Source organism: Rhinatrema bivittatum, chromosome 1 (genome assembly GCF_901001135.1).
Source record: "Rhinatrema bivittatum chromosome 1, aRhiBiv1.1, whole genome shotgun sequence".
Lineage (NCBI taxonomy): Eukaryota > Metazoa > Chordata > Amphibia > Gymnophiona > Rhinatrematidae > Rhinatrema > Rhinatrema bivittatum.
Window position 1 is genome coordinate 242,009,544 of NC_042615.1, and position 26,990 is coordinate 242,036,533.

At 46.5% G+C, this 26,990-nt stretch overlaps 1 protein-coding gene across 2 annotated transcripts in view; it reads right to left on the reverse strand.

Annotated features, from left to right (window-relative positions):
• EIF2AK3 (eukaryotic translation initiation factor 2 alpha kinase 3) overlaps positions 1-26,990 on the reverse strand; it is a 168,958-nt gene that overhangs the window by 47,250 nt on the left and 94,718 nt on the right. For both annotated transcript variants that reach the window (XM_029593131.1, XM_029593121.1), the window contains exons 6-8: positions 9,781-9,943; positions 4,464-4,604; positions 3,977-4,099 (exon numbers count right to left, since the gene is read on the reverse strand). In XM_029593131.1, coding sequence (XP_029448991.1) covers positions 3,977-4,099; positions 4,464-4,604; positions 9,781-9,943 — 427 coding nt within the window. The remainder of the gene's footprint in view (positions 1-3,976; positions 4,100-4,463; positions 4,605-9,780; positions 9,944-26,990) is intronic.

Genomic DNA, 26,990 nt, shown 5'->3' on the forward strand with positions numbered 1-26,990 from the left:
CCAGGAAGAAATGCAACTTTCAGCATGCAGGAAAGTGATTACAAGAGCTCCGTGCACAGAGCTTTCTGTGTGTTCTACTCCTAAATATCACAGGCCTTTCAAGTAGGCAAAAATCTGCAACCGCATTCCTCTCCCTGCAAATAATGCACCTTACGGTAGACAGTAAAATGAAAATGTTAAACCAGAATGCAAAATTTCTGGTCACCAGCTCAACATGGTGACTGAAAATGGAAGTTTAGCTGCCGTCTCAGGTCAAAAGGCCGCTCGCTGCTCCTGCCTCCTCCCAGTCTACCGCTGGGAGGGAATACAGCACGCCAAGAGAGCAATTCTTGACCACCAATCCATTCTGTCCCCTCCCCCCCACCGGAGCTCTCTTGTGATTAAATGTCAGCATGACGCTGCATTATAGTGGGAAAAGGTAGAAATGAGAGCAAGAGCATGGAGGGGTGGGGGAAGACAAGGACAAAGTATATAACGGGAGGAGGATAATGCAGAAACAAAGCAAAGGAAAGGGGGAGCCAGCACATGGGAGGAAAAAACCCCCAAAGCCAAGCGAAGAGAGGTAGGGAGAAGCACACAGGATGCTACACTTCTGAGTGAGGAAAAGGAGCCCAAGTGGACCTGACTTAGGTAAATGAAGCTGCAGAAAGAAAGCAAGAAGTGAGCAAAATCAGAGAAAGGAAGAGGGGCATTGCGCCGCATTTTCTGATACACGAGTGGATCACAAAATTGCAGCTTTCATGCTGATGCGCCTTTACCTACAGGCAGGTGCTTCCAGCTTCTCGCTCCCTTATTCATGGCGCCTGCATGAAAGTTGCATCACTGCTGACAAACAGGGCCCCGACTGCAATACTGGCAAGTGAACAACGGGGCCCGCCCGCCCACCTCTCCGGGCACGCGATGCAATAGGGTAACGAGCTACCGCATAAAAAGAAGGAGGCATGGGGGAAACTGTGCGTCCCTAGCGCCTCTTCGGCATCGGGCGCCCAGGAGACGTGGCCGTCAGTGCTGGTTAGGAAAACGGATGCCGACGACAAGCATCTGTTTTCTCCCGCTGCCGGCACAATATACATGCACGATGTACACGGCCCGGACGGTGTATATTGTGCGTGTACATTGGGCGTCCAGACATTTTATTTTTTCCAAAACTTATTTTTTCTGCCAGATGCTACTTTTATGTAGTTTTTCCTGCTTTGTATTGTGACCATACTAATAGGGGGAACCACAGAAAGCAGGATTTTTGTTTTTCTGGTTGAGCCGTTGACCGCAGCAAGCCTTGATGCCAGCTCCCGGGCTGGCGCTAAATTTGCCGCGTTACAACGGGTGCATCTACTTGGAATTTACATGCGATGAGCGCTACTAGCTATGCGCTGGTTTGGACGCGCTGGACCTGGGCCTCGTCTAGCGCATCCAAAACGCGCGTCCAACGGTGCGCTGACCTGAGCGCCAATATTGCATCGGCCTGAAAGTGATTTATGGTAGTCATGTGGACCCTTAAACACAAACAGAATTCCCTTTCCCTCCTTTGCAAGTAATCTGCTGATCTCAGAACGAGCAAATCTTGCAACTATTTTTGGGCTAGTGTTAAGTGAACCTGAAATTTTATTTCCTGATAAATACGTTGCCTTTTTTTTTTTTTTTAAAGTTCTTAGAAAAGAATATGCTGCCTGGTTTTCAACAAGAATTAAATTTGAGTTTCTCTATTAAGTTGACTTGCCTCCCTAGGCAACAAGCACATACATTTTTTTGGAAAATCTTTAAGATTCCAGCAAAAATAGTACAAAAGAAGTGTAAAAATCTGCAAGTCTCATGTGCACATTTTAGAAATGGCACAACCTTTCCTGCAAGATCAAGAAAGGCAAAAAAAAAAAAAAAAATTCATAGAAGCAGAATCTTGCACAAAAAAAGTTCTGGGGCTTTTTCTTCAGCCTTACTTTAGTAGCTTCTGGCAGAAATGTCTGCATTTTTCTTACAAGTGTGCTTTTTTTCAGTAGATATTTTTCCCCTGCTCATTCTGGCAGGCAATGGTATATCCCTGCACTTGCAGGCTCTTTGCACTCTTTTGGAACAGTTTTTGCCTGAAACTTATTTCTGGCCCTAAATCAGCTGCAGGGATGCCTGTTCTTCCTGTCTCGTGACCAAGAAAAAAAAACGGATTGGGCAAAACAACAGCGCTGCCTAATCTTTTCTGGAAAGAAGTGATGTATGTCTGGATGCAGAGATGAATGGGGTGAAATGGCACAACACACAGGATGGGCTTATACCAGTCGGAAGAGTTGGAGTGTGGCGGTAAAGTCTTCCAGCTGAGCCGACCGACGCTACAACAGGCTCGGAAAGTCCGTATGCTTTCTGTCTTGGTGTCCCTCGAAGCTTTGCCAAGCCTGTTGCTGCTAGAAATAAGGCAGATATTTCAACTGATGAATCTTCACCCAGTTCCAATCCTAAATCTTTGAAAAAGTACCCTCCTCCATGGTTGGTTTTTCTTTTCAGATTTAACTTCTGGCTCCAGTAGTGGCAACTGGTTTTCCTGATGGTGTCCTTTACTCTCTAGCCTATCCAGTATTTACAACTTTCATGGACTTGCCCTGTAGACAGTCACAGCAATTAACAAGTTAACATTTCAGGGACTGAAATAGTTTGGTGGCCTAACAAATCCTGTTATGAGTCATGAACAAGGCATGTCCTGGAGCTCAAACCATTATCTTTCATTTTCTCAAGCAAACTGGAAAAGAACGGAACTACTAAGACAATTCATTGCTTTTTTAAACAATGTCCTAAGGTATGAAGGCTGTGGGTGGCACAGTCTGGCCAAACGCTTATTAAGCCAAAGGAAGACTAATTACATTACTAATCGTGATCAATAAAGTTACAGGTATAGGGTAATATTAAAATAAAGAACTGAGCTTCAGGTTGGTTAATCTAACATGTTAATGAGCAGAGAATATTAACTTTGTCTAGTATTTTTGTTCAGTGTAATTGAAAAATCCACATTGCACAAAAAACACACATCATTGGTATCTACAGTATATACGCTTAGGGTTCCAGCTGGAAAAGTTACTTTGTAGAGACAATGGATTTCTGATTCTTCAGTTTTGGAGAACAGGTTGGAATCTCTTGGGCATCAGTACAAGTGACGTGATTAGGATAAGAGACAGCGAGAGAGATCCTGACCAGAAAAGGGATGTAAGTAGCCTGATTTATAAGTCTGAAATACATAGTGGTTATACTTTAGAACTGAGTTAGCAGGCAACAGTACTTCCTGTTTAAAAGTGAGCACTGCAACTCAATGACACGGCTCACTATTTATACGGGACAATTCCTCATTTTTTAGGAGGCAGCTACTGGAAAATATAAGAGGGTCCTTGAGTTCGCTCCAGCTGGAACTAGACACATGTTTTGCAAATGACAGTTCTTCATCCAAGACCTACTAAGAACATGCAGGTTATGAATCAGCTAAAGGTATTTTCAACAGTCACACAGACAAGGAACGAGGCACAAGGTTAAGTTGATCATCATGCTACAACAACAGGGAAAGGATGAACGTTAACTTCACACCTCCAGGCACCGCAATGCCTAGAAGACCGTAATTACCTCAGGAACCCTTCCACTGCATCTAGCAGCTGAGGAGAAATATATTCCTGCAATGAAGCATTTAATGCTGACATAAGCCTTCACTTTCTCCAAATCTCAGACAAACCACTACAACTTCTATATTAGAAAGACCAAGTGTATCCCTACAGATGTAAAAACTGCACGTGGCAGTTTCCAGAACATGCTCATCTGCCTGCTTAAGCCACATACATAGATATTTGAAGAATCATATAGCAGATACATTTAATATTAGACTTCAAATTACCACCACCACAACCCTTCCCCCCTCCCAAAATAAAACTCCCCACAACACATTTACCAAGACCTAAAGGGGTTCACACAGACTTATAGGCAGAGAGACGGGATGAAGACCATGCACACTCACCATATGGATATTGCAGAACAGAGAGGGCACCATTGCTGTACTCCTCATGAGAAAACTTGTCGTTGCTGAGGCACTTATCAAATTCATCCGATCCCACCAACACGGGCGTCCTGGAAGGAGAGTCTAGAACATGAGAAGAAACACTAGGTCGCAATTTGTTGCCAGAATTGGTATTTCGGGTGGGGAGCGGGGCCTATGATATCTAATTACTGATAGATCTATCAATGATAAAACATGCCATCAAACTTTATTTCTAAACCACGTCCCCAGCTGAAGACCAGCTGTTCAAAGTGATATAAATACCAAAATTAAAGGCATAATAAATATAAACAAAACAAAAACACAATATAATGAAGAGAAAAGAGCCAGTCCCTCCTTAAGGTTCAATTGGAACCAACTTGCCAAATAAAAATGAACTTCGTTTCTACATTATGCCTTAATTTTCAGAGGTGCCAACGGATTCTAAAGGGTTAAGACCTTTACTTACGGATTAATGGTTTCCATCTGATTTTGGGCAAAGAAATTATTGCATTTTCATTTCTTCTAGTATCTAAAGCTGTTGGCCCAACAGGAAACTTTTCCGAAATCCTGACAGAAGATTGCAGATAGAGCTGGCCACGATACATCCCTGTGCACATAAATCAGAAACATGAAATAGCTATTTTTCAATGTTAAAAGAACAGACTAATCACATTATTCATGCACATTTTTTTTTTTTAGGGCAAAAGAGTCACAAATAGAAAAATCAAAATATTACAGTGCAATATGTGCAACCAAGTTTGTATTAATCCACCATTTTGTGCTTTTATGCAAAAGAATGCACTCATGTGCTCATGAAATTTAGTTGCTACTAACAGGTCATTTAGGGAAATTTTCAAAGAAAAATCAATGAAGCTGTTTTTGGTCTGTGGAAAGGACATGGGTTCTCTTACTTCAGAAGCTCTCTTCAAAGAGTATAACATGGAAGAGGAAAGCTCTTACTAGTCCATCCCATCAGGAGTTTCCTTACAATATACTAGGGGTGGCCAACTCCGATCCTGGTTTTCAGGATGTGCACAATGAATATGCATAAGACAGATTTGCATTCAATGGAGGCAGTGCATGTAAATTTGTCTTATGCACATTCATTACGGATATCTTGAAAACCTGGCCTGTTTCTGGTTCCCAAGGACTGGAGTCAGCCATCCCAGCAATATATCAACCTTTTAGGTCCGCAGTCAAAACTAGGGCTTAGCCACATGACTCTGTCCTGTTCCACTCGTTTCTAAATCACATGCTCAAAAAGGGCTGCTTGGGTAATACTTTTTCTAGTTCATGGTCTAATGATTGTTTTCCTCAGGGGTCTTTTACTATCCCCAATTTTATCTAAGATTTACCTTGCTCCATTTGAAAAATTATTTCCTAAATTCTGAGGTTAATTATTTTATCCATGCTGATGATATTCAGATTTCAAGTTTACTAGGCTCAGATCCTGCTGAATCAATGCCCTTGAGCAATTTCTTTGTGGATGAGTGAGAATCTGCTGCTTCTGAACCTTGATAAAACTGAGCTTTTATGAATTTATGAATTTAGAATCCATCCCTGAAAGTATTACCAATGTATTAGTACTGGATGGGTTGACTTTGACAATCAAATCAGAGGTTTACAATTTGGGTATTATTGATTCAGATTTAAAATGTACTACCCATACTGCAGAGACATCTAAGAAGACTTGCTAAATTATAAATAGATGGCTGTTTATGCCCATATTTAGAGCAAGAGGATCTTAAAATGGTTATTGCTCCACTGAATAGAACAAACAGATGATCAGATCTCCGAAAAGCATTTGTCACCTTGAGATACCTCAAAAGGATTATACAGACATCCAATAAGTACAGCTCCCTAGCTATCTGAGCATTGGCTGTCAAGTTCGGAAAGGCCAGAAGCTCAACCACCTGATTAAGGTGAAAAGAGGACACCACCTTCGGCAAAAAGGAAGGAACTATATGTAAAGACACTCCATCTTCCGAAAAACGCAGGAAAGGGTCCCTATACTACAACGCTTGCAGTTCAGATGTTCACCTAGCTGAACAGATGGCCAACAGGAAAACAGTCTTCAGGGTCAAATCCTTCAATGACAAACTCCACATTGGCTTGAAAGGAGGGCCACACAGTACCAGAAGAACAAAATTCAGATTCCATGCTGGGTAGATCTTCAGCAATGGACACCACAGATGTTTTTCCCCTTTGAGAAAACAAGCCACATCCAGATGAGATGCCAGTGGTCTACCCTGAATCCTATCATGCAGGGAGCCCAAGGCTGCTACATGGACCCAAAGGGAATTATAAGCTAAGCCCTTAGCCAAACCGATCTGCAAAAAGGCCAGGATCTGCAGGATATCCACCTTTAAAGGCTGCACCCTGTTCTGCAAACACCAAGATTTGAAAACTCTCCACCCAGACACAAGCCCTTGAAGGGGAAAGCCTCTTCGCCTGAAGCAAAGTCGCAATCACAAGCTCGGAATATCCTTTTAAACGGAGTCGCTGCCTGTTAAAAAGCCAAGCCACAAGACAGAAGTGATCCTTCCAGTCTGAAAATATGGGTCCCTGCTGTAGAAACCCTGAAAGATAAGCCAAGCAAACGGGACCGTCCACCGCCAGACACAGCAGGTCCACAAAATCACTGGTGACGTGGCCACTCAGGTACCACCAGAATTACCCTGCCCAGATGAAGCTCGATGCGCCGCAGCACTCAACCTACAAGAGGCCACAGAGGAAACACATACAGCAACAGATGTGTCGGCCACGGTTGAACAACAGCATTGTGCCTCCGATCTGACCTCCCTTCTGCAACCCAAAAAACCCATCCGCTTTTGCATTTGCTGGAGTTGTCATGAGGTCCACCACTGGTCTACCCACCTTGCCTGCAGCAAGGCGAAGGCTTCTGCTGACAACTCCCATTCCCCTGGGTCCAGACGCTGTCTGCTGAGGAAGTCCGCCTGTACACTGTCCATTCCAGCCACATGAGAAGCAACTATTCTCACCAGATGTTTCTCCGCCCACATGAACAGTTCTTGCACCTCCAGACGACTCTTCATACCGCCCTGATGATTTATGCCAATGTTGTCGCATTTTCTGAGAACACTTGCATTGACCTGTTCCAGACGAGCGGAAGAAATGCCAACAAGGCCTTGCGCACTGCCCTGGTCTCCAGATGGTGACTACAGACCTTGGGCTGATTTTCCCTGATAAATCACCCCCCAGCCAGAGAGGCTGGCAATCATGGTTACCAATGCCCAGACAGGTATTTCCAGATCCATTCCCTTTCTCCAGATTGTGCCGAAGCAACCACCATGAAAGCATAGACCTGGCATCCTCTGGCAATGGTAAAGGAAGCTGAAGTTCTTCTGACAGCAGATTCCAACAGGATAACAGAGTCCCCTGCAGAGGGCACAGGTAAGCAAAGGCCCATGGCACTAAATCCAGAGTAGACACCATGAAACCCAGCACTTGCAGGTAATCCAAGACCCTGGGTACCAACAGGTCCAGGAGCCGAAGAACCTGACTCTGCAACTTGAGGACCCTCTCCGTAGTCAGAAACACCTTCCCTAGCCGGGTAGTGAAGCAAGCTCCCAGATATTCCAAGACTGGGTCAGCTCCAGAAGACTCTGTGAGGTTCATCACCCAGCCCAGTGTCTCCAGACGCTGCAGTACCCGCTGGACCGAGCAAGCACACTCCACCTCTGACTTTGCTCATATCAGCCAATCGTCCAGATACGGGTGCGCCAGGAAACCTTCTTTCTTGAGAGCCGCCGCCACTACCACCGTCACCTTTGTGAGAGTGTGTGGCGCTGTTGCCAACCCAAAGGGAACAGTTTGAAACTGGAAGTGTTCCCGCAGTACCATGAACCCCAGAAACCTCTGGGGGTTGGTCCAAATGGGAATATGTAAGTAGGCTTCTGACAAGTCCAATGATGCCAGAAACGCCCCTGTGCGAGCTGCTGCTATCACCGTGAGCTGAGTCTCCATCCGAAAGCATGGCACCTGGAGGGCAACATTGACCTTCTGCAGATTGAGAATGGGCCAAAAAGTCCCTTCCTGTTTGGGCACCACAAAGTACATGCAGTAATGACCCTGTCCCCTTTCCAGGGGAGGCACTGGAACAATGGCACCAAGCAGCTGCAGACATTGCAACGTCTTCCGCACCACCTCTCGCCTGCTCCGGGAGATGCAGCGGGAGATTACAAAAGGTATCCCTGAGTGGCCGAGAAAATTCTAAAGCATAGCTTTCTCTCGCCACCTGAAGGAACCGCTGGTCCAATGTGAGCTTGGACACTTCTTGTAAAAGAGGGCCAGTTTCAGCCTCTGGAGAGGAGTGGACCCGCATGCCTTCATTGCCCAATCTTGTTTATGTCACCACCTTGGGACCCACTGTCCTTCAGGGTCCTGTGCTGGGTTCGAAAAGCCTGCTGTCATCGAGAACTCTGCTTTGAGGCCACTGCGCCTGACTCCAGCCAGCGTGAACCCTCCTCGCCTCCCGAAATAGAGAATGCGGAGGAAAAAACTTCTTGGGGTTTTTGTTGTCCCAATTACTTCATGAACTGCTCCAGAACCTCACCAAACAGCAACTTCCCCTTAAAGGGCAGATTAGACAGCTGGGCCTTAGGCCACATATCCATGGACCAATTTAGCAACCACAGGTACCTCCTCACAGCCACTGCCGATACCATGCTCCTGCCGGAATTCTGAATCAAGTCGTACAGGGTATCTGCCACACAGACTACTCCTACTTCCAAGCGAGCCACTTGGGCCGCCTCCATAGTCATTCCCAGCCTCTTATTATGATCCTTCTGAACCCAGAAACAAACAGGCTCTCTGCATCAGACTCCCGCAGACCGCCACATGCAGGCTCAGAGCCAAAACTTCAAACAGCCTTTTAAGGCGAGTTTCCAGTTTCCAATCCTGACTATCCTTCAAAGCTGCCGCACCTGCCACCAAAATGGTAGTCTTCTTGGTAACCGCGGATACCGCCACATCCACCTTGGGGATCTTCCATGATTCCAGGGTCTGCTCTGGCATGGGATTAGCCATAGCTCTGGCTACCTTGCCTCAGGAGACTCCCACCCCCGATCCACCAACTTCTTCACCATCTTCGGCAACAGGAAAGCCTTAGGGGGACCCTGCAATCCCTCCAGGTCTGGGTTCACTCTCTCATTGTCTGACTCTGCCTGAACAACCTTAATCCCTAGCTTCTACAGAATCTGGGGATTAGTGGGCCCAACTCCGCCTGCGGAATAAGCGGACCACTCGAGGATCATCCCCGTTCGCTGCCGGAATCTCCCTCCCCATTATACCCCCTACCTAAGCCTTAACCCTCCCAGTACCTTTAAACTGTACCTCTTTAGCCTAGGTTTTGGTAGCAGTCTATTGAAACCCAAGCCTGTTGCTAGGGGAGCTATACTAGAAGTGTAAGTTTAGCGTTGTAGTTTATGTTTCCAGCAAGTAAACAGAGCCTGTTAAGGCTAAAGTTATCCAGTCTCACAAGGCCAGATATTGTTAAACTTAACCGGCGATATTCAAAAGGTATCCAGTTAGGTTTAAAGTTATCCAGATATGGGTAGCCAGTTACCTTTATTCAGGGATATTCAGTGGGACATTTATCCCACTCAATATCTGGGACAAGAATTCCAGCTAACTGAAACTGGATAGCTTGTCTGTTCATCAGCTTACTAAATATTAGGTCCCATGTGTCTAGTGAACCTTCAGAGGTTGAGTTTGCTACATTTAGCAAAATATTGTGTTTCTAGGTGTAGAGAACTTCTCACCTAAATAGAAGCTGGACTCTGTAGCTCCCCTGGCAGCTTCCACAATATCCTCTTCATCTTCCAAGACCTCATCATGCGAGGTATAGCTGGTATCATCAAACAGACTGATAGGAATGACCTTGCCATCTTTAACAAGCCAGGCAGAGGCAATTGGAGTGCAAAACTAAGAGAAATAATGTTAATTTAGTTTTTATCTATTCATAAATAAATGTCAATGTACTGTAGTAGATGCAACTGTTGTAAACATCTATTCCAAATTACAAGAATCAAATCTGCATAAGAATTAAATCACAAAGGCTAACATTTTATTTGCTCCCCAGATCCTTCCCACCTTAGAAAAGTTAACATTCAACAGCCTACTTAAGTAAATATATGGTCAGTATGTGATTACAATAACTGAAGAATATAGAAGAAAAAAAGAAAAAGAACATGCTTAATATGGAAGGAAGTAATACAAAGTTTCACTATTTAAGTTTGTATTAGAAATGTCTTTTTCATTTGGAGGTTTCTCCTAATCATTAAGAATCAAGAATGAGTTCTTGATGATAGAAGAGATGGTTTCCAGATGTGAGAAAACAATTTTTTATTTTTTTTTATTTATTTACAGGAATTTACTTCATTGCTATCATCTTTTCCATACCCATCATTTGATCCAGTGGGATTTGCCATGAAGTGCCATCCCCTTGAGGCACCTCTAGCCAGTTAATCATTTTTTATTTCCTAACTATCAAAAATGATTTATATTTTCTCCTAGCACCAAGATTTTCCACACTTTCTAAAATACAGAACTGGACCGAGTTTAATATCAGTTGTTCAGCAATTTCAACCAAGTATCCAAATACACTTCATAAATACCCATCTGTCTTATCTGTCATGCTTCTGGGGCACTTCTTTATAGAATTAAAGGTTGAAATTTGGCACAGATACAGAAGATCATTAGCTACAGCCTAGAAATATCTAAAATCTTGGTGGTCAGGGTGAACTTTTGCTTGTTTCCCCAGTATCTGAAAAGGACATGAGGCACACTAATGAACTGAACTCTTAGCTCAGTTACAGCAGTCAGGGAAAGGAAAAGACGACTTGCTATCAAATGAAGAATATCAAAAGAAAGAACAAAGAAACATGGAAGTACAGACTGAATACACAAATGAAGAGCACAGAAGAGATGAGTTGTGAAAGAAGGGTTTAGAAGTAGGAGTGTGGGACACAAGGCAAGTCTTCAGAGTTGGAGGAAAACAGGAAGGCTTTGCAACCTGGAACGGAAGGGAGTTGGAAGAGATCAGAGATGGACGTGGCTGGAGGTGCAGGAAAGGGTTCTGAAGTGAGTAGAGAGAGAGAAGGGTTGGGCGAGGTGGTCCAGTCACATAAATCTCTCTCTCTAGCTGGAGACGTTTTTCAGCACTGCTTCACAGAATTAAGAGATGAAACAGTAAGCCCAAAATACCAAAAGTTGACAATGTCTTTCTATGTCCAGTACATTTATTTATTTATTTAAGATTTTTATATACCGACAATCGTTTGCAACATCTTATCGGTTTACAGAAAAAAAGTAATGCAGTAACAGGCTTTACAGTGAACATGGAACATTGAGTAATAATACAAGCGAGAGTAACCAAAAAACAAGAGGAGGAGCTATCTATGGAATGCATAATTGTAGGTTAAATCATGGTTGCAAAACATATGTACATAGGAAAGAGGCAATTTTGAAATATATAGGAAAATTAGGTTCTTACCTTTGCTAATTTTCATTCCAGTAGTACCATGGATCAGTCCAGACAGCTGGTTATGCCTCCCCTCCAGCAGATGGAGTCAGAGAGAAAACTGAAAGCACCCCCTAGATATACTGGTGTGCTACCTGCAATCCTTCAGTATATGTGATATCAAAGCAGAAATAAAGAATTGAGCACAGTCAAAACTGCCCCCAAGAAACTCCTTTGTATTAACTTCTTATTAACTAGGTGACCAGATCAAGTAGAAACATCCTTGAGAACAGATAAAACCAGACACAACAAATAGAACACCAAGAGTGTACAGTAACACACGATACACTGGAATAACTATAAAGGGAACCTTAAACATGTGGTAACCGTCACAATACCACTGAAATGGAAAACTCAGAGAATACGAGCGGACTCCCAGAACACCGTGGGCGGGCGTCTGGACTGATCCATGGTACTACTGGAATGAAAATTAGCAAAGGTAAGAACCTAATTTTCCTTTCCCAGTACGTACCAGGATCAGTCCAGACAGCTGGGATGTACCCGAGCCGCCTTAACTGGGGTGGGACCCTGAGAGTCCCGCTCGAATCACACTGCTCCCAAAGGACTCTGCAGGAGGTCCCCGGACATCCAGACGATAATGCCTGGAAAAAGTATGCCAGGATTTCCATGTGGCTGCCCTGCATATCTCTTGGCAAGAAACCAAGTGATTCTCTGCCCATGAAGTTGCTTGAGCACGCAGAGAATGAGCCTTAAGCCCAGCAGGAACAGGCTTACCACATCCAACATACGTGGACGCAATAGCACCCTTTAACCAGCGTGCAATCGTAGCTTTGGACGCTTGAAGACCCTTCCTGGGTCCATTCCACAACACGAAAAGGTGATCTGACTTTCTAAAGTCATTCGTAACCTCCAAATAGCGTAAGAGAATCCGACGGACATCCAGACGCCTCAAGTCCCGACCCTGAGAAGACTGTAGGTCCTCGTCCGAAAAGGAAGGTAACTCCACCGTTTGGTTGACATGAAACGCGGAGACCACCTTAGGTAGGAAGGAAGGGACAGTTCGTAGGGAAACTCCTGACGCCGAAATGCGCAAAAACGGTTCCCTGCAAGAGAGAGCCTGCAGCTCCGACAACCGACGAGCCGAGGAAATGGCCACAAGGAAAACAGTCTTGAGGGTGAGATCCTTCAAAGAAGCCGCCTTAAGAGGTTCAAACGGAGCCGCACACAATCCACGGAGTACCAAGTTCAAGTTCCAAGACGGACAGGGAAGCCTGACGGGAGGACGCAAGTTTCTAACCCCTCGCAAGAAACGAGCCACATCTGGATGACTCGCAAGGGAAGAGCCTTTAACCTTACCCCTCAAGCAACCCAAGGCCGCGACCTGAACCCGAAGCGAATTATACGCCAACCCCTTTTTCAAGCCATCCTGTAAGAACATAAGGATATCCGCCACTGACGAACGTCTGGCCGAAGTACCTGCCTTGTCGCACCAATCATGGAAAACCTTCCAAACCCTCGCGTAAGCGAGCGTAGTGGAAGAACAACGCGCCCGAAGGAGAGTAGACACTACTGCGTCTGAATAACCTCTCTTCTTCAACCGGTTCCTCTCATAAGCCAAGCCGCCAGACAAAAACGATCCGCCAGATCGAAAAATACTGGACCCTGACGAAGGAGATTGGGAAGATGACCGAGACGCAGTGGGCCGTCGACTGCCAAGTTGACCAGATCCGCGAACCACGGGCGCCGCGGCCATTCCGGAGCCACGAGAATCACCGGACCGTGATGGGACTCTATGCGTCTTAGCACTTTCCCTACCAGAGGCCACGGAGGGAACACATAAAGAAGAATGTGACGAGGCCACGGAAGGGCTAGCGCGTCCACCCCTTCTGACGCGTGCTCTCTCCTCCGACTGAAGAAGCGCACCGCCTTTGCATTTTGACGGGTCGCCATGAGGTCCAAGCGCGGAGTCCCCCAACGCCGCGCGATGAGAGCCATCGCCTCCGACGAGATCTCCCATTCTCCTGGATCTAGGTGCTGCCGGCTGAGGTAATCCGCCTGAACGTTGTCCACGCCGGCAATGTGGGTGGCCGCGAGACGCTGTATGTGCCTTTCCGCCCAGGACATCAACAGCGCAGCCTCGGTCGCTACCGCTTGGCTTTTTGTGCCTCCTTGTCGATTTATGTACGCCACTGTGGTCGCATTGTCCGACAGAACTCTTACTGCTCGTCCGCGTACCAGTGGAAGGAGACAACGCAAGGCCAGGCGGACCGCTCTGGTCTCCAATCGGTTGATGGACCAAGTCGCTTGGAGTGCCGACCAGTTGCCCTGGACTGCACGGGACTGGCAGACCGCACCCCAGCCCGACAGGCTGGCATCCGTCGTCACCACCAACCAAGACGGGGGTTCGAGGTCCACCCCCTGTAGGAGATTGGCTGGGGTCAACCACCAAGAGAGACTGGAGCGAGCCGGCTCCAGCAAAGGCAATTCCATCCCGTACTCCTCCGAGCGGGGATCCCAGCGAGATAGAAGTGCTCTTTGTAACGGACGCATATGCGCAAAAGCCCATTGTACCATTTCCATAGTAGACACCATATGACCAATGACTTGTAAATAATCCCAAACCGTGGGAATCTCGAGCTCTAACAGGCGCCGTACCTGAGTCATGAGATTGAGCATGCGTTGCTGCGGAAGAAAAACCTTGCCCACCAAGGTGTCGAACCGAGCTCCCAGGAACTCCAGCTGTTGGGTCGGTTCGAGTCTGCTCTTCGCGAAGTTGACTACCCAACCCAAACTCTGCAGCTGGTGCACCACTAAGGAGACCGCCCGGTTGCATGCCGCGTGCGACTTTGCTCGAATGAGCCAATCGTCGAGATAGGGATGCACAAGGACGCCTTGCCGGCGGAGGGAAGCCGCTACCACCACGAGGACTTTGGTGAACACCCTCGGCGCAGTGGCCAACCCGAAGGGGAGGGCGCAAAACTGGTAGTGGTCTCCCATCACCATGAACCTCAAGTACCTCTGATGCCGTTCTCTTATTCCGATGTGCAGATAGGCCTCTGTCAGGTCCAAAGAAGCCAAGAATTCTCCCTTGTGGACGGCCGCAATAACAGACCGGAGGGTCTCCATCCGGAAGCGGGGCACACGCAACGCCTTGTTTACTCCTTTGAGATCCAGAATGGGTCGGAAGGTGCCCTCCTTCTTGGGCACCAGGAAGTATATGGAATACTGACCCGTCCTGAGCTGGTCCCGCGGAACCGGAACCACCGCCCCCAGAGCCTGTAGATGGGCGACCATTTGGGCTATAGCTACCTGTTTTTCTACTGGGCCGCACGGCGATATCAGGAAGAGATCCCGGAGGGGACGTACAAAATCCAACTCGTAGCCGTACCGAACCACGTCGAGGACCCATTGATCCGAAGTAATTTTGGCCCACTCCTCCCAGAACCGGGACAGCCGACCTCCGATAACGGGCACGGAGGAGTGGGCCCGCGCACCTTCATGGTGCGGGCTTGATGGCAGGAAAGCCTTGGGAAGAGCCCCCGCGTATAGGCCTCCTGCCGCGAAAGGAAGAAGAAGACCAGGCCTGGGATCTTGTCGCCTGCTGCCGCTGGGGAAGGGAGCCCCCTCTTCCCCCACGGAAACGCCGTTGCCCCCGAAAGCGAGCCCTAGCGTTACCAAACGACCGAGGTTGCCGAGGCTTATCCTCAGGCAACTTGTAAACCTTGTTGTCACCCAGGTCCTTAATGAGCTGGTCCAGCTCCTCGCCAAACAGCAACTTGCCCTTAAAGGGGAAGGAACCTAACCTTGCCTTGGAGTTGGCATCCGCCGACCAACGACAGAGCCAGAGCAACCTCCTGGCTGAGTCCGCCGAGGACATAATGCGAGCCGATGTGCGCAACAAGTCATACAAGGCATCCGCTGTATAAGCGACCGCCGCTTCAACACAATTCGCCTGCTCGGCCTCGCCCGGAGGGAGCTCCTGCATGGTCAGCAGCTGCTGAACCCAGCGGAGGTTGGCCCTCTGCACAAGGCTGCTGCAAGCCGCCGCTCGGACCCCCAGTGCCGCCACGTCAAAAATGCGCTTTAATAAAACCTCAAGCTTGCGGTCTTGGAGGTCCTTCAACGCTATACCCCCAGTCACGGGGATAGTCGTATGCTTAACCACAGCCGTGACAGCCGAATCTACCGCGGGTGTCTTCAGAAGTTCCAATGAATCCTTAGGTAAGGGATATAGCCTTTCCATGGCTCGATTCACCCGCAGGGAAGCCTCTGGGAGCTCCCATTCCTTTGAAACGATCTGTAAGACCTTGTGGTGAAAAGGAAAGGTCTGCGGGGGAGCTCTAATCCCTGCCATCGCGATATCCCCTGTAGACGTGTCCGCCTCCTGAGGCGGAGTCGTTAACTCTAGCTCCTGTAACACGTGGAGAATAAGGGAGCTTAATTCCTCCTTTCCAAACAATCGTAGCACCTGGGGGTCATCCCCTTGTACGGCCCCCTGATCATCCGTCGCCAGCAAGTCCGGAGCCCCCGGGGACTCCGGAGCGGCTCCTGTGTCTCCCAGGTCCTCAGTTTCCCTCCCCCGCGGACGGGAACCCTGGACCCCGGAGGACCCCGCGCCCGGCGGGCTCCCTCGGGGCAAGGAAGTGGTCCTGGGGACCTTCGGGGGAGCGGGAACCTCTGCCTCCCAGCCGGACTCTGCCTGCAAAAAGGCTTTGTGCATTAAAAGCACAAAATCCGAAGAAAAAGGTATTGACCTCTTTAAATTCTTCTTCAGGCCATCCGATGGGGGGGGGGGCCGCGAGGAGACCCCAAATCGGGCTGGGAGCGCGGGCTCAGTGGCTCGGGAGAGGGAGGAGGGGAGGTTTCCTCCTTCGACGCTGAAAATGCAGCCTGCCGCGTGTTCAAAATGGCCACCGCACTCCTCCCCGATGGAGGAGGGGCCGGAGAACGGCTGCCTGAAACGCTGCCGTGCCGGGCTGCAGAGGACAGAGGAGAGCCGCTGCGGGCAGCGCTCGGCCCCCCCGAGGGTCCCTCGCCCCCGGGAATACATCGGGGGCAGAGACCCCCGCGGGAGAGTCGCGCCCCCGCCTCCCCACAGGTCAGGCAGACAGAAGATCGCGGCATCAGGCCAGGAAGCGGAGCAGCAACGGGAAAAAAAAAAAAATGGCGCCAAAAAGACCCCCTGAGAAGAACTCCACAACCAACACGCGCCGGGTGAGCTAGCCACCCCCTCCGGGGTCCGAAACAGGCACTGGCAGGCCGGGGTCAAAGAAAAGGAGCGCACTGCCTGTCCCCAACAGGGCTTAAATGGCTCTGGATTAAACTTTTTTTTTTTTTTTTTGAAACCCCCTTCAGGCCAAGTAACCTGGAATTGGGGGGGGAGGGTGACCGGCCCACCGGTAAGCTCTCCCCCGGCCTGTGGACACACTAACCCGGGAAGAACAGGAGGGTAAAACCCTCCTAGCCTGCCTCACTCTGCCGCTAGCCTCGCAGCGCAAGACACTCAAACAGACACTAACGCAGACCGATAGTTAGACAGAGGAGAGAAAAGGAAGCATCGACAGATCTAGTCCCCTGTCCTACCTCACTGTTTTGTTTTGTTTTTTTTTTTTTTTTTTTTTTACTTTCCCAGTACCGAGTAACACGGACCGGACCAGGACCGCAGGGTTATGCCTCTCAATCTGCTGGAGTCAGAGAATATACTGAAGGATTGCAGGTAGCACACCAGTATATCTAGGGGGTGCTTTCAGTTTTCTCTCTGACTCCATCTGCTGGAGGGGAGGCATAACCAGCTGTCTGGACTGATCCTGGTACGTACTGGGAATTACAATTACAGAGTGCGTAGCTGTGAAGTGAGGTGGAAATGAGAATTGGGGGAGCAGATAAGGGGAGAGGGAAGTAGGGGCAAAGGCTAAAGGAAAGGAAAATTTGAGGGGAGAGAGAGAGGAAGGTAGATGGGGGGCAAAGGCTGGAGGGGAAAGGGTAGATCAAGTCAAAGGGGGATTAAGTAATTGATGTTCATTAGTATAGTATCTTAATTGCAAATAAACAATTTGTTTTCTAAATCAAACTCATTTTTTTAAGTCTTGAGAACAGTTTCATATCTAAAGAAAGAACTTGGCAAACCAAAAAAAAAAAAATCAGTCTAACCTCCCACATGTCAAACAACAATATGCAGACAAGCACAAATTTCAAATTCCCTTTCAGCGGCAAAGGGCAAGAGCATGAGAGTCCAATTTGTAAAAGCTGTAGGTCAGGCCCATCTAACAGACCTAAAGAAAGTAAGCAGAGTTGCTTACCTGTAACAGGTGTTCTCAGAGAACAGCAGGATGCTAGTCCTCACACATGGGCATCATCATCAGGTGAAGCCCCGATGTGGAAAATTTAAGTCAAAGATTCTAGAACTGTGACTAGGCACATTTCACATGCCCAATACCATGCTTCTACACGGGGTCCCTCTCCAGTCTTGTAATACAGAATTATGATTAAAATAAAAAATAGGAGAAACCCAACTCTGCAAGGGGGCGAGCTGGTTTTGTGAGGACTAATATCCTGCTGTCCTCGGAGAACACCTGTCACAGGTAAACAACTCTGCTTTCTACAAAAACAAGCGCGATGATAGTCCTCACACATGGGTGAATCCCCAGCCACAAGCTGCTCCCCAAAACAATAGGGGACCAACAGACACCTAACCAGGTGCCAACAGACACACCACCACCTGTGCTGTTGGTAACAGAGGGGGAGACAGCCTGAACCTAAACAACGGGCCCTAGGTTGGGAGAGTTGGGTTCTACACCTCAAAGAGATTCCAGAAGACAGACTGGCTGAACCCACTGTCATGTTGGCCATCCCTATCCAGACAGTAATGTGGCATGAATGTGTGGAGAGAACGCCATGTTGCAGCCTTGTAGATCTCCTCCATGGGAACTGCTCGCAAGAGAGCCATCGACGCTGCCATGGCTCTAACAGAATGAGCCTTGACATGACCCCCAAGATGCAATCCAGCCTGGGCATAAGAGAAGGAGATGCAATCTGCTAGCCAATTGGATAGTGTCTGTTTGGTAACAGCAATGCCCAACCTATTCTTATCAAAAGAAATAAAAAGTTGGGTAGACTGTCTAAAGGGCTTCTGTCCATTCCAGATAGAAGGCTAAGGTTCGCTTGCAGTCCAAACTGCAGTGCTCATTCACCTTGGTGCAAATGGAGCCTGGGAAAAAATGTTGGCAGGACGATGGACTGGTTAAGAGAGAAGTCTAACACCATAGACAGGAACTTAGGGTGCGTACGCAAGACTTAGTGTACGGTGGATAAGTCACTAAGGCCTGGAGCTTGCTGACCCTGTGCACTAAGGTGACCCCCACCAAAAATAAGATCTTCCCGGACAGGTACTTCAGGTAACAAGAGCGCAGTGACTCAAAAGAAGCTTTCATCAGCTGTATTAACACCATGTTGAGCTTCCAACACACAGCGGGAGGTCTTAGGGCAGGATTCAATTGAAGTAGGCCCCACATGAAACTATAGGTTGTAACAGAGATGGGCATATCTTCTACACCTTGGTGGTATGCGCCAATTGCACTGAGTTGAACTCTAAAGGAGTTGGTCTTTAAAGCCAGCTTCAGAAAGGTGTAGAAGGTAATCAAGCAGTTTTTATGTGGGGCAAGAGAACGGATCTAGGGCCTTCTGCTCACACCACATGGAAAACCTCCTCCACTTCAGTCCTTAGGACTTTCTAGTGGAAGGCTTTCTAGAAGCTACCAGGACCTGAGACTTCAGAAAGATCAAGCGACTACAGGATTAATCTTTCAACATCCAGGCTGTGAGCAACAGGGCCTGGAGGTTGGGATGCCACAGCCTGCCTTGATCTTGCGTGATAAGATCTAGGGATATCCCCAGAGTGTTCAGTCTCCTAATGGACAACTCCCGTAGGAATGGAAATCAGGCCTGCCTTGGCCAATGAGGGGCTATGAGGATCATAGTCCCCCTGTCCTCGCAAAACTTCAAGAGAATGTTCGCCACTAAGGGAATCGGAGGATATGTGTACAGAAGACCCTTACCCCAATGGCTGGCAAGGGCTTCTGAGGCTGGTTTGCCATCTGACCTGTACAGGAAGCAGAACCAAGGCACCTTCCTATTGCAGGGGGGACATGAACAAATCTACATCTGAGCTCCCCCAGATGCGGAATATCCGATTCGGTACTCCCTGGTCCAGGGCCCACTTGTGGAGGCTGAAGGCTCGACTCCGCCTATCTGCTACAACGTTCTCCATCCTGGCCAGGTACATAGCCCTGAGCATCATTCCGTGGGACGGGGCCCACAGCCAGATCCGGACCACTTCTTGACATTAGGAAGTATGATCCCATGCCCCCCTGCTTGTTGACATACCACATGGCTATCTGGTTGTCAGTTTGGTTCAGGACACTTTGTTGGACAGCCGATATCTGAAAGCCCACAGCGCGTACCTGATCACCTGAAGCTCCAGGAAGTTGATTTGACAAGAACATTCCTGAACGGACCAGAAACCCTGGGTGCTGAGCTCATCTACTTGTCTGAGCCATGTATCCATGGTTAGGACAATTTGGGCAAGGGGACTTCGAAAAGAGATCCCCCGTTCCAGATTGAAAGCACCTGCCACAGGACAATGAGTCCTGAGGACACAGGATGACTCGGATGCAATCCTGGAGGCTCTGAGTGGCCTGGCACCACTGCATCCTCAGGGTCCACTGGGTTCTGCACATGTGTAGACATGTCAAGGGAGTGACATGAACAGTTGTGGCCATACGGCCCAACAACCTTAACATGTGCCAGGCTGACACCTGCTGGCTCTGCCACGATGGTCAACAAGGTGACAGCCCTCTGGTGAGGCAGGAAGGCCATGGCCTGAGCCATGTCTAGCAGGGTTCCTATGAAGTCCAACTGAAGTGACGGGCTGGGACTAGACTTTAGGTAGTTGAGAATGAACTCTAGTGATTCCAACACCCGGATGGTCAAGCACAAGGACTGGCGGCCCCTGCCTGAGATGTGCTCTTGACCAGCCAATCATCCAGGTAAGGGAAAACATGAACTCCCAGCCTGCAGAGATGCACTGTTATCACAGCCAGGCACTTTATGAAGACTTGTGAGGCTGACACTAGCCCAAACAGCAACACCCAGTACTGGAAGTGCTGTTTTCCCACCATGAATCGAAGATACTTCCTGTGACCTGGGAAGATCTCAATATGCGTGTATGCATCCTTTAGATCAAGGTGTCCAAGGAAAACATCTTGAACTTTTCTTTTTTTTAGAAACTTGTTCAAGGCTCTTAAGTCTAGGATGGGACGAAGTCCTCCTGTTCTCTTTGGAATCAGGAAGTACCTGGAGTAGAATCCCTGCCCTCTTTGCCCTGATAGTACAGGCCCGAGCGCCCTGGCCGTTAAGAGGGAGGAGAGCTCCGTTAGTAACATCTCATAAATTACCGGCCCCCAAAATGGGCACGGAGAGCAATTTGGCGAGACACTCAATAGATTCAATTGGTACCCTGACGGATGATAGAAAGAACCCACTGGTCTGAAGTTATACAGAGCCACGAGTTCGCAAAGAACCATAGCTTGCCCTGACCAGAGAATCCACTGTTATGGGTACGGGCGACTGGCCTATGCTCCTCTATGACTCAGTCAAAACCCCATTTCTGGAGTTGACTGAGTCACCATCTGAGGCTTGGGGATTCCCTGCTAAATAGGGCAGCCACAGGAGCCCCTCTGTTGACGATAGGAAGAAATATTTCCTTGGCCCCAGTCTCACTGGCTTACTATAAGAGAAGGATGGATCTGGAGTGCTGGTGGAGAGTTGTTGTAGGGTTTCATGGTGGTCCCGAAGTTGGGCCACGGTGGCCCTCACCCTATCTCCGAACAGATTCTTCCCAGTAAAAGGCACGTCAGCGAGTTGTTCCTGTACCTCTGGTCAGAGATCAGAGGCCACAGTCATTGCATTCTGCGAGCGCAGATTCCCACTGCAGAGACTCTCGATGCAGTTTCGAAAACATCGTAGGTTGCTCGGACTTTGTGTTTTCCGCACTCCAGGCCCTTATGCACCTGGGACATGAGAGTATCCTGTTGCTGTTGAGGCAGCTGCTCGGCCACCTCCTGAACCTGCTTCCAGATGTCCCATGAGTACTGGCTCATGTAGAGCTGGTAGACAGCAATATGGGCAATGAGCATAGCACCTTGAAACAACTTCCTTCCAAGAGCATCCATCGCTCTATGGTCCTTTCCCAGGAGTGCCAAGGTAAGGTCTGAAAGCACTTGGCCCTCTTGAGGGCGGATTCGACCACCACAGACTGGTGAGGCAGCTGACACTTTTCGAATCAGGCAGCCTTCTAAATGAGGTAGATCCTGTCTGCCTTCTTATTAACGGGAGGCACTGTGAGGGGGAGCTCCCATATCCTCAGCAGCAGCAGCTCCTTAAGGATCTCATGCACTGGGACCTCTGGGATTGCCATGATCTCCTTAGGAGGCTCCACGAACTGGAGGATCTCAAGCATTTTGTGCCAGGCATCCTTCTCTGTTAACAAATGAAATGGGATGGCTTCCACCATCACTCTCACAAACCCTACAAAAGATCAAGTCCTCAGGCAGAGACTTCATTTGCTCCTCTGGAGGAGAAGGATCTGATGGGAGACCTTTGGAGCCCTCAAAGGACTCCAAAGCACCATCCCCCCAGGGGGCACAGAGTTTAGTCATATTTCATAAAATGACTACACTCAAATATCTTGTAGCGTCTCTGGTTCATTTCAAAGGAAAGGCATCCACTGTTTTTCAAATACCTCAACAAGATCTAAAGCTTGAGACTTTTCCAGGTTAACTTTGAAACCTGAAACTTTACATGTTTCAGGTTTCAAAGTTAACCTGCTGTATTCTCCCTGCTGTAATGCACATGAAACATGTGCATTACAGCAGGGAGAATACTCTATGGATCAGTAAGACACAAGAGAATGTCATCTGCAAATAAGTCCAGTTTGGTTTCTGAATTGGTACCACTACCACCTTGAATCTCAGCTACGTTTTGTAAATATCTAATTAAAAGTTTCTAAAATGAGGATAAAGATAGAAACAAAATATGATGGCAAATAAGGCCGAGAAGGCCCATCTAGTCTGCCTAATTTCCAGTTACAATACTAGAGATCCTAGTGGATGTCTGACTTTCTCTTCACTTCTTTGCAACAAGGGATGCTATAAGCTTATACCAGGCTTTCCTGAATTCAATTCCATTTTTTGCCTCCACGACTGCATTTGAAGGCTGTTCCCTGCATCCACCAGCCTTTCTGTGAAGAAATATTTGTTGATGTTACTCCTGATCTTAATCCCTTGAGCCTGGTATCATAATCACTAATCACAGAGCTTTCTTTCTGCCGGAAAAAGTTTGCCTCTTGTGCATTATTTATAAAATAAATAGAGGCCAATATTCAGACTATCAGGCCGATTCAGTAAACCGCCCAGGAGAGCCGGAGCTCCGAGGCGAGTGCCCGCGCTCTCGACACGAGATTCAGTATGCCAATGAGGGCCCGTGGTAATAAGGAGGCGCTAGGGACACGAGCGCATCCCTAGTGCCTCCTTATTGGCAGAAATGGCGGCTGTCAGCGGGTTTGACAGCCGACGCTTAATTTTACCGGTGTCAGTTGTCGAATCTGCTGACAGCCACGGGTTTGGAAAACAGACGCCGGCAAAATTGAGCGTCCGTCTTCCAACCCGCGGGCAGATTTTTTTTTTTTTGAACGGGGGGGGGGGGCTCAGACTTAATCTCGCTATGAAATTAAGTCGGAGGTTGTACAGAAAAGCAGTTTTTTCTGCTTTTCTGTACACTTTCCCAGTGCCGGCCGAAATTAACTCCTGCCTTTGGGGTAAGCGTTAATTTCTGAGAGTAAAATGTGCGACTTGGCTGCACATTTTACATCCTGTATCGCGCGGGACTAACTAATAGGCTCATCAACATACATCTGCATGTTGCGGGCGCTATTAATTTCGGGGAGGGGGGGGTTGGACGTGCGTTTTCCACGCGCTATTACCCCTTACTGTATAAGGGGTAATAATAGTGCATTGAAAACGCGAGTCCAAACGGGGGCTAACGGTGCGCTCAGCCTGAGTGCACCGTACTGAATCGGCCTGATAGACGGCTAAGTAGTTTAGCTGGATAAGATTTATCCAGCTAAATTAGCCAGGATATTCAGTGGTGCTGCTAAATATACGCAGATAAGTTTAAAGTTAGCCAGATATCTTAGCCGGATAAGTTTGAATATCACTACTTATCCGGGTAAGGGGCCTATTTACTAAAGGTTTTCTCCCATTTTATGTCTATGGGAAAAATGCTTAGTAAATGACCCCCTAAGTTAGCCAGATTCTCCTCCCAGTTAAGCCCTTGGAACACCTCTCTTTTTATCCAATTAGATTTTAGCCAGATAATGACTTATCCTGCTAAAATCTAGCTGGATAAGAGACTGAATACACCAAACCTAACCATTTAGACGGATAACTAAGTATTCCGTTTAAATGGCTTTTGAATATCTACATACAACAAAACAAAAGTCCAAAAAATAGACGAGACAATCGACAAACAATTAATTCCAGTTCAATCCAACATAACGAACAAGGACAGAGGGCAATCTAGCCTGCTACCCTTGCTAAGGAATATTCCTCAGATATAGCCATCATTAATGACAGCTGCCTAAGAATCCATGCTTATTTTTTTTCAAGGCTATCCAGAACAGGTCCTATGACTCAAAATTACTCAAATATATAAATTAGATAATTATAGAAAACCCAATCAAATGCTTTCTCAAAATCAAAATGCACTATTGCTGATCTGAGCTGGTTTGTTTTACAGCATTGTAGAGCTGCTAAAAACCTCCTTACATTTCCCACTGCAAAAATCCCACTTGGTCTTGTAAAATTAATGAAGGCAAGGCAGACTTAAGTCTACTTGCTCTAATGTTTGCAAACAATTTGACATCTTGATTTAATAGAGAGACAGGGCAAAAGAACCAAGATCTTTCAAATCTCGACTGTTTTAGAATTAACGTATTCAAAGCTAAATTTGACCACAGTTTTCCAGTTATCACAATTGCAAACATATTGTTTTAAAGGATTTCCTATTTGATTGTTGAGCATCTTGTAAAATTCTAAACTAAACTTATCTGGACCGGCAAACTTAACATTTTTTAGTTCTTTTAGGGCTGTCTTGACTTCATCTGATATAAAGAACATTTAATACTTTACAAATTTCAGCTGAGATTAGGAAAAATATCTTCTAAACTTCCAACTCAACTATTTCTGCAAAATAAAATGCCCTAAATGTGTTAGTGATTTATTATAATTATGCTTAATTCCTACATCGTCTTTAATTACTCCAAACAATTTCGTTGCTTCATATGTTTTGATTATTCTCCACATTTTGTTGCTATGTCAATAAGAAGTCAACTCATAATGAGTTTTATGACTTCAAAGTGTTTTGTGTCAGAATAAAATTCTCTTTGAACAGTGGAAGAAGCTCAGCCAAATTTTGCTTTACTCAATTGTTTTCCAAATGTACAGGATTTCTGTTTCCACACTTTGCCATGTAAGCAATAACTTCCTCCCTTAATATAACATTAGCAAGTTCCCACGATAGGACTGAATCATGAACTTTTTAATGAGTTAAGTCATTTCATTTAGCAACAGCCAAGTCACTAAACCCCAGATCAGAAAACACATTTGTAAAGCATCTCCAATTATTTTTTGTATTTGAATCTAAACAATGAAGGGTAATATCTACACACATAGTGGCATGGTCTGAAACTGCTAGAGAGCATCTATCTACAAAATTAATTTTTGGTTGAAAAAAGGATTCCAAAAACAGGACAATCAATTCAATTCATTGCTCTACAGCAGCAATTCCCAAGCCTGCCCAGGTGGATCCCCAGCCAGCTGGGTTTTCAGGATATCCGCAATTAATATGCATGAACACCATTGCATGCAAATTTATCTCATGCATATTCATTGTGAATATCTTGAAATCCCAACTGGCTGGGGGTCCGCCAAGGAAGCAGTGCTCTAGGAACACATGCAGTCTTTTTCAAGAGGATGCAGGATGCTCCAGACATCAAGAGCCGAGAGAGGCTTTTGCACAAAAAAAGGAAAGCCCTGATTAACTCTCAAAACACTGGATTCAGACTTACCATAACTATCCATTTGGCTGTTCACAATGCAAGTAAAATCACCTCTTACAAGACACGGCATATTAATTCTATAAAATGTGCTTAACCATTCAGATAAAACAATGCATGGCTACAATTATTAGTGGCATACACATTACACAAAATTAATTTTCTCCATACAAACTTAACACTAACATATCATATCCCCATGGGATACTCTCTTCTATGAACGCCATAAACTTGTGGAATAAGATGCCCAGGCATATATCAGCTTTTATAGTACCAAAAGAGGAAGAACAATATCCTACTCAGTATTTTTTCAATTTTAAGATGTTCGATCTCAGCTCTCTCTTGTAACACAGATGTTTTAGCATCATACTAAAATACTTTTTGCCTCTTTATTGGAGATCTGAGACTTGCCAGATTCCAATAAACTATTTTTAAATTAAATCACTGAAACTAAGAAGAAGAACCTGCATTAGAAAGCCTTTAAAAGCGCCAGCTGCTTCCCAGCCTGAACACCCACTGCCTTGATGCATATTATTCAAATGCCAAGACAACCAAATCAACTAATGATGCGAAACAGGACATAAAAACACTTTTGCAAAAGTCCTCTTCTAGTCTTACAATTAACAATCGCACAACATTCATCCATTATCACATTGACATTCTTTTTCTGGATTAAAAAACACAATGTCGCATATCAATCTTCAACTCTGCTATTATTTCTCTAATCTGACTGTTTAAAAGTACTAATTCACTCAGACAGCATTGAAATTCAAACAATTACAAAGGCATATTTGTTTCCCCAAGTTTAGTTTCAGATTTAATACAGTAACATAGTAGATGTAGACATAAAAAAACCAACAGCTCCATCCAGTCCTCCCAAGTATTGTAGTTTGCACTTGCACTGCAAGTTAATATCCCAAGTAATACCCCAAGTGAGTCTTTCTCCTTCTTACTCTACCATCTTGGGCAGATTAACATACAAGATCCCGTATTTAGTACACCCACGTAACTTCCTACCTGCCTCGTGTCTAATCACAAGCTTTATAATAATTAAATAGCTACCAATACTAGTTTGGCTTTTACCAAATATCCAATTTTTGGTCCTGTAGCTTTTCCAGCCATTCTCTGGGAAATTGTAGCTCTATTTACATGATAGCAAATTTAATAATCGTTGATAAAACTGAGTCAGTAGCCATAATGGTACCAAAATGATTAAACTCTTCCTTTCACCCCTCCTCCCCCAACACCTTCCAAACAGCTGGTATATTTAAACTTAAACCCAGCACTTCAGAAAACTAATTGCCCTGTGGAACATACAA